Source organism: Ixodes scapularis, unplaced genomic scaffold (assembly GCF_016920785.2).
Source record: "Ixodes scapularis isolate PalLabHiFi unplaced genomic scaffold, ASM1692078v2 PGA_scaffold13__105_contigs__length_92229423, whole genome shotgun sequence".
NCBI classification, from domain to species: Eukaryota; Metazoa; Arthropoda; class Arachnida; order Ixodida; family Ixodidae; genus Ixodes; species Ixodes scapularis.
In genome coordinates this window covers 21,078,115-21,086,827 of record NW_024609839.1, presented here as the reverse complement: position 1 = coordinate 21,086,827, position 8,713 = coordinate 21,078,115, and the positions used below count along the sequence as shown (strand labels likewise).

The 8,713-nt window shown below is 44.4% G+C and overlaps 1 protein-coding gene across 1 annotated transcript in view; it reads left to right on the top strand.

Moving 5' to 3' along the window:
• The first annotated feature begins 1,718 nt into the window (after positions 1-1,718).
• Positions 1,719-8,713, top strand: part of LOC115314026 — a 47,243-nt gene continuing 40,248 nt past the window's right edge. Inside the window, exons 1-2 of the mRNA XM_040214839.1 lie at positions 1,719-1,785; positions 3,302-3,316. Coding sequence (XP_040070773.1) covers positions 1,719-1,785; positions 3,302-3,316 — 82 coding nt within the window. The remainder of the gene's footprint in view (positions 1,786-3,301; positions 3,317-8,713) is intronic.

Sequence of the window (8,713 nt, the reverse complement as noted above, 5' to 3'; positions counted from 1 at the left end):
TTTCGGAATGGTGCAGACCGGGAAGCCTTTGTCCAGTTCCCATGAGCAGTTCAACACTGCACCACGGGAACTGCCGCTGAACTTGCGCAATCAGGTTGATCGTGCCTTGTTGATGTGGTCGCGGAAAAATGATATCAATACCGCCGACGTCATTAGACTTCCAAAAAAGACGTTGCCCTCTGCAGCCGATGTTGTCTTGCGTGAAGTACTGCGCTGCGCAACATGTCCAACCTTGCCACAGCCAAAACATGTCTTTTTCCAAAACCCGTTGTCACTGGGTAGGTGTCAGGCTCTATCACAACGGTTTTAGAAATTTGATATTCTCATCTTCCCGTGAACCTTGCTTGAAGCTTGGGTTTGAGAACCTCGGCTCCCTTTCGGCTGTCATAATCTCTAGTCCTCCCTCTGCCTTCACCATTCGAGTGGCGTCTTTCGTGGCCACCTCTCTTCCAACAGCGATACCCACTGCGAATCCAACGTCAGGTCCCGGCGTGGCAATAAAGTGTGTTGCAGCTTCTCGTTGTGCAGCCGACAAACAATGCGGTCACGCAACATGCGGTCGGGCAGCAACCCGAAATTGACATTGTTCGCGATGTGACGTAAAATCACCAGGAAATCGTGAACTCTCTCATTACCTCATTGTCAACGATTTTAGAAATGAAAACTCTCTGCTATCTCAGTTGGCTTAGGTGTGAAGTAACTATCCTTGTGCTTGACAGTCGCGTCATAGGTTAGCTCAGACACGTTTGCAGATAAGCAAGTCGCGGATAAGACGCTGAGAGCGTTCGTTCCTTCTGCCGAGACTAGAAGATCTCGCCTCTGAGCTGCAGACGTGATTCGATTTCTTTCGAAGTCAGCTTCGACTCTAATAAGATACGATTCACACTTGTCTGCGACATCGTCCAAGGGAGGAACGCTGTAAGCCATGCCTAAGCAGGTTACCGGTGGTGGCCCGCCGATCAGGGGACCGTTTCCTGCGTGGTCATCCGCGGTCGTCGCAAATGGAGCAAAGTGCTAACCGAATCGCCGTTATGGTGATATGTAACACTGCTACTGTGAAGCCAAAAGAACGAACGTGTTTATTTCATGATGTCGGAATTCAGATCGGCGCTGCTCGTGCTCTCGGCGCCAGAAGAACGACCGTCGCCATCGTCGTCTGGTCACAGTTCCTAACAGTAACGAAGTTAATAGTCAGCGCCTTGTCTTGTGTGTTGTCTTCTCTGTTTTCTTATTTTTCGCGTTGTTGTTCATCATGAAACCGTGCAGATAAAGTAAATAATAAAATAGTGAAGTACTAAAATGTGTTAATTACCCAATTATACTTAACGCTAATCATATTATTTAATGGAGCATTTGTCACGACCCACTACTGCTTCAACCTTTTTTCGCGCTATGCGTAGTTTTTGGAGGAACTATTTCACCCACGTTTCTAAAGACATCCTGGGTCTAACGCGCTGGTGATTTATCAGCGAAAAAGATCAAAGTACACAGTTTGTGATATCGTGAAATTTGCTGGAGATGCAGCTTTAAGCATAAATAGTCCGTGAGTACATTACTCGTAATCTCGTGATTAAAAAAAAAATCCCTACGTGACTTACCGATGCGATAACATATTATGTACTTATTTTTTTTTTAGGTCAGACGCTTCATTATTACGATTATTTGCAGTGTTCATAGAAGGTAGAACTATGTACATTATTTTTTTTTCAGTCACAGTCATGGGAAATCTGGCCATCGTTCTTCTACTAGTGTCCATTGTGTCAAGTTGTAAGTTTGTATATTTTTGTTTTTTATTCACGTATTTTGTGTCGTGAAGGGTAATCTAGAGTAAATTTTCGACGTCGAAATACCAAGCCTATAAAATGCACTTGTGTGTTATTAGGGGTAGTGCGTTTGAGTAGATTGCGTTTGTGATTCGATACCATTATCCGATACTTCGATAGAATTAGGAGAGTGAGTTGGTTAAACATCTTGGTAGGCGTACGAAAAAGGAGACGAGTGGGACACACAAAAATACGCCAGACACGAACAGTGTTCAATTCGCAGGAGGTTTATTATCTTTTGCGGCGTGCAGAGCCCGCGTGATCTTGAGAGCGCTCCTGCCGGCTCAAGGTCACGCCCATTGCTCTCTCCCCCAACCGAGGCTTTCTATCTCCTTCTCCAGAAACCAATCCTCCTTTCTGCTGAAATTAAGGGATTCGTGACTCACACTGTTGCCCATAGGCCCAGACTACGGAGGGGGGGGGGGGGGGGGCATCGGGGCTCCCCCTTCCCCACCCCCACCGGCCATGATCCTTACCGAGCATACCGAGACGCTGTTCACGTGCCATGTAACGAGCTTGTAGTAGTGGCATGTAAACAAAATAACGCCACGTTGCCTTTATTGACTAAATTCATTGGTAATGGAATCCTAGCGTGCTTCCGTTAGCTTCAATCTCCAGTTCTGGCGAGAAGGTAACGCGGCATCGATCACTTTTACGTCCGCTTGGTCTGCTTTCATAGCAGCCTGCCATCTTGCGACGATATCCCACCAGAAAAAAAATAAACAAAACAACCGGAAGTTCCTATAGAGGGCGCCTACTTCATCCAGAGCTGTTCAAAAAGTCCGTTTAGTAGCGACTCCGACTGATTCGCTATTAAAGATTTCAGATTTGTGCTTGCCGGCGTGTGCACCGTGGTGTCGGCGATGAACACATGGTACACGCTCGCACGGTGATCGACATTGACACACAGCGACGCACACATGGCGATATATATATGCTGTAAAATGTACTCCGTAAAATAAACTACTGATAGTTGCCGATGTACAAAACATTGCGCAGAAAAACACCCCCCCCCCCCCCCCCCCCCCCGGAGAACTTCCTTTTCTTTTTGATAGATGCACAAAGAGTCTCCAATTCGTTCTTTTTCAGTACTTCGCACACCTTCTCCTTAAGCTCTCAGGAAGGGTTCGATCGTTTTTCAGGAAAGCTTTTCTTGACCGCTCTTAAGGATTCTTTATTATGCATTCCATCACTCAACACTACTAAGTCTCCTTCCTTGTTTGATTGAAGTAAGCGCAGTTCAAAGGACTTTAGCTCACGAATAGCGTTGAGGTTGCTTCTGACTTTTTTTGTTTTTCATCATAGATCACTCCTTGAATACTTAAGCGCACCGCTGAGGTCACGAATTGGTCCCTCTCGGTCCCTGGCTCCATGATTGACGCTCGATGAATAGTCGCCACTACACGGATACGAGACCGTCCCACGGCTGGGTTGAACTTCGGTCCTTCGTTGAGGACTGTTACAGTTTGGGGTGACAGATGCCGGTTGGAGGAGTTGAGAAAACCTGCAGGCCCTTGAGGTTCCCCGACATCACCTGCTTTCGTGTGGGTTGGTAGTTGTGTTTTTATAAATATTTTCTATGATGATTCAAAGAACCCCAATAATCTGGTCTCCAAAAATGCGTGCCCTTTTGTGCGTTTCAATGAGACACATATTTTTCGCTTCGTAGATGCTTACCTCATAATGCACACAAATGAAATTCAGAAAAAAAAAAAAAACGCAACTTCATATTTTCAGATGCAGTCGCTGAGATTACACTTCACTGACGACAAAGAAAACGAAGTACTACAGTTCCTAGTTCTAAAGTTAAAAAGCAAAAAACAAAAAACAAAAAAACTAAGACATGCTGGATCTACGAGCAGAGAACAAATGAACCTTTACTTCCGTTTAAAAGTTCGCAGTCAAAGACATTTAAACAAGGAATAATTAAGTCAATCATGGTCATCATCACTGATAAAGTCATGTCCTCATCATGGGGAGGACAGCCGAAAGAACCAAGCTCTGCGACTAAGGAGCGCAGGGTACCCCGCATACCTGGGAAAAATGGTGGCCTCTCGGCTATTAGCAGACAAGAAAAGTGAAAAGGAAACAGAAACACCCAAGGAGATTTCTTACCCTTCTGTGCCCTCACAGGTTCTTTCACCACATCAAAACACTGTTCTCTGATGATTACAACGCACTCTTCACGTGTAAGAAAAAACTTTCAAAAATCATACAAAAATTTAATGAAGAAGATAGCCTAGAAAAGAAATGCCAAAAGAAACACAAAGAAAAATTTGGCGACTGCGAAGAGAAGGCAGTATATAGGATTCCACTGCCTTGCTGCAAGACTTACATTGGGCAGGCAGGGCGTTGTCTAATATAAGATTAAAATAACACATATTGGCTTTCAGTAACAGAACCACACCCAAAAGTGCATGTGAATAGCTGCGAGGGATGCAAGCCCATCTTTAACGAAGCGGCAGCAATCAAAAAGCACCCTCACTGGTTGGGACGGGAAGTGGGCGAGGCCTTCCTCATACAGAGAAGCGACAACAATATGAGTAAAAAATCGCTTTATTTGAGCAGAAAAGGTGAAGGGTTTTTTCGAGCATGAGATAGGGAGCTTCGGTCCGGGGAAAGGGGCAACAGGGATGAGAAAAACCTTGAGGCGGCAAGGACGCTGTCAAGATCACGCGGACTATGCACGCTGCAAGAGAGAATAAACTCTTTGCGAGTTGAACGCTGTCCGGATCTGACGTGTTTTTGTGTGTCCCTTGTCTCCTTTCGCGTTCACATACCGAGATCCGATACTTCGTTTTTGGCTTTGAGTACGCGGGAAATTTTTTGATTGTATATCGTTATTGAAGCTTCCCGTGGACATTTAGAAAACAATACGATATAAAAAAAAGTGCTTTAAATAGTAAATGCAAGCATTGACATCGGCGCTTATCTCCAAAGCCATATAATGCATAAAATGCAGGATTTGAAAACAAATCGTTTAATTTTGTTTAGACGGCATGATATGGTCGTTTCGGGCAGTAAAAGACCCTTACTTCTACAAAAGTTCACGATCAATATAAAAGGGAAACCGAGTACTAAGTTGACGTAGCATAAATTTTCCCGCTAAGTTTAGTCAGAAACAGATCGCGTGACGTCGTCATGTGACATCGATTTTTCCGGTAAATGTAACGAAAAATGCACAAACGGAGGGATGCAATAAATTTTGGGATGGTAGTGCACCGTTAGAAATCAGTTTATGCTTTCATAAGCAGTCTAACTCTTCACAATCATAACTACGAGAGAATAATTAGAGCACGAATAGGACAATAAGGTTATTGTAGGCATCTCAGTACTGAACGCTCGCCAGCACATTATCCATGAATGTCGAAGATACAAACTAAAACCAGATTATTCCTTACAACGGTGTCATTGTCAGTGAGAAAATAAAAATACTTCTCGGCAGCAGAGAGCATTTATTTCTATCTATAAGTAGGGCTCGTTGGTCGGTGAACTTTCTTATTGAAATGTTCGAAAATCGTGTATAAATTTTGAATCAAATGACGGCAAATCCTGAAACGTTGGCATCTGGTCTCAGTCGCTAAAACTATACTTGGGTGGCGAGTGCAGACATAGCGTCCTTCAATGTGTATATATATGTATATATATATATATATATATATTTTTTTTTTTTGTGAAACACGCGGTTTTTATTTCTTCTTGAACACCCAGTGCTTTTTATAAACTCCTTTGCCTTAGATTGGTGTGTAATCATGTTGGTAAATGTTTTCAAACTGTGTAACCGATGTCTCTAAACATTATTTATACTTTTTTTTTCGAGAGATATGTACCACGTTACTGCCTCAACTTCTGAGTTTGTCTTGTTTGCGTTTTCAGGTGTGGCTTATCCTGGTAAGTGTCATTCAAACCCATCTCCACCTTTATACTTCGTCTCATCCTACGATGGACTAAAGGGCAAACCTACGGGCCGCCGGATCCAATCACGTTCCACGCTAAACTATGGCATGCTTAACATTGATTAAGGGTGGACGAATAATGCTCCTAATCAAAATGCGCTGCACCATTTCTATAGCTTCGACATTGCGAAGAACCTGTATGTCGTGGCTTTCTTTGCAATGTAAAATTGATGAGTCGCTCAGTAACGTTCATCGCAGCGAAATACCAGGCGATTTCCAAGTGGCTCGTGATTGGATCTGGTGGTTCGAAGCTTTTGCCTTTAGTCCATCGTAGGGTGAGACGAAGTGTAGTGTATGGTTCGTCACACATAAGTTAAGCTCCACACCACCGGGGTGTTAAGAAACTTTAATAGTCTAGAAGTACATTTTATTTCAAACTTAAATATTGTAGGCTAGAAAAAGATGGATAATCTGGCATGTAAATGCAAGTGAGGACCGGTCTCCCTCGGCGTCAAATATGGCGACCCCCGTGAAGCGGGGGAGGCATGTGGTGACTCGCTCTCCCAGTTCAGACTCTGGACTTTCTACTGCTGTCGCTTGGGAGTTGCCGGAAAAGAAAAAAAAAAGAAGTGGTGCGAGACTTTTGGTCCGTTCACACTGGAAGCGGACATCCGTTTCCAGTCGAAACGCTCGTTTTCAACCAAAAAGCGGCTGGGATCGCGTGGATTTGCCTGTCGCTACGGGACCGATTCCTCCCATCCGCTTTCATCAAACCGCGAAGCACGAACAAATCGAAACGGGGCAGGCTGCCGTGAGGTCCGTGACTTTCGAAACAAGGCGACACCAGTCGATGGTCAGACGTCCTATAGTCTCTGACAAGTCAAGAACAGTCCCGAAGCTTCGCCCACAAGCGTAATCCACCCGTTTGAAGTTCCTCCGCTGTCGAGAAAGTGGTGACCTGGAAACGACGCTTTTTGAGTTCAACAAAACTCTTTTAGGTGCGAAGAACGCTGACGATGTTTTGGTTTGATCTACCAACCTGTCTTTAGAGAATCTCTTCAGAAATAAGTGGGTTAAAGCGCTCCGGAGTTAAAGTTGTCTTTAGAAAAGCCGAGGGACGGTTACATACGATACCTGAGTCTTCAACTTGAAACTAATGCCGGCCTTTGTAGAGAATATGGAAAGTACGCAGTAAACCTCCTCATCATTCAGTGGCTGCCACTCAAATCATGTAAAAGTAGAAATAATTCGGAACCTTGCCAATGTAGCAGTTCAAAAGTCAAGTTTTCATTCGATTAGTTAATCTCCTAATCGACTTATATAGCGCTTCATAATTGCAAGTCATCCTCGGGAGTATATTTTTATATTTTGAGACATTGGTTCAAAAGAGTACTTAACCTTCGAAGCGAGTAGTCTTTCCCGACTTTCGCAGAAAATTTTGCATCAAAACACTGGCCAGCACGCTTAATGTTCGCATTTATTTGTTTCAACAAATACAGGTTTTGCGAAGAAGCACAGGGAACATGATGGGTGTTCCCATTATGTAATAGGTACCTCTTGATTGTGGCGTGTCCTGGGTTTTGAGTGGTGGTGACCTTGAATGTTTTTTTATTGAAGTGATCAAGGAGAGTATGTGACGTGGCCTTCTGTGTTTCGTTTAGGGATGACGAACAAAGTCACTCCGGTGTAGAATAGGGCTCTAGCGTTCGCTGAGCGAGAGTTAAGAGGTGTGGGAGAGGAAATGTTTGTCTTGAGGTCTTTTGTTTCCTTATGGTGGTCCCTCAAGCCGGGGCCACACAGCTCATGCACTATACAAAATACAGTCTGCAAACACGACTCACCGCAATATCCGTTGTTTGAATGCCGCCTGCCAAGTTTTTTTTCTTGAACTCATTGCCAGCAGTGTGATCCCGTCTTTAGGATTCAGTTCTGGAGCTTTCTGTTCAGTTTGGTATCACTGCCTAGTCCGGAGTTGCTTGCGTCTGTTTGAGCAACAAACGGTGGGTCACGATCCGGCAGCTGTAACAAAGTGGCGTCGTTTATCGCCTTTGAGAGCCAATGGGAAGCGTCTTGTTGTTCTTGTCCCCAACGCTACGTTGCTCATTTGCGCAAAGCAGATTCAAGGGATTAGCGATCTGAGCGCTGTGTGGGATAAACCGGCGATAAAACCCAGTCAATCCTAAGCAGTTTTGCAAGCTTTTGACGTTGTGTGGCTGCGGGTGCTCGGCTTTCGCACTCAGCTTATCCTCGTTAGGACAGAGAACTCCGTTGCCCACTACGAAACTAATAATGTTAATCTTTGACAAAGCGAGATGCATTTTTGTAGGGTGATCCATAGAGTTATTATAATGTACGCTAGAGGTTCAAGTGGCGCTAGTGTGCTGACGCAAATTGAAGCAGACAGCAACCAGTCGAAAAATGACTTCCGGTAATGCATTTCTATGAGAAAAAGTGAGTGCATTTTCTCCCTGCGCTTGATCATAAGAGCAAATATCGCAAATAATTCGTACGTACTAGGTAGTTTGGAACATTTCTCAGTCAGGCTGACGAAAGAATTGGTCAGTTACGGCGTTTTTCTCTCGAATTCATCGCACTAAAAACGGTGCTAAAACGGCTTCGTACGTGTATTTATGTGCACTGTCGGACACTGTTAGCGCGAACGCGGCGTCGGCGATTTCCAGCATGGGGGATATACATGCCAAACGAACGAAGGACGTCTGGAAAATCAAGAGCGGCGGCAAGAACTACGCAGCAACACCGGATCTGTAACTTGCAGTGCATGTGCGATCAAAATAAATTGAAGGCCACGTAATCTATTCCGATTTTAAATAAGTGAGTACCGCTTTATTCTTTCTGTCCTGAGCGAAGCTGCGTGTTCTACGTTCAAAATATCACCCCCGCGCTAGACATCTTTGAGAACAAGTGCGCGATAAAAGCTGCCTGGCAGAGAAAACAATACGAAGAGACACCTTTCATATCCCACGGACTTTATTC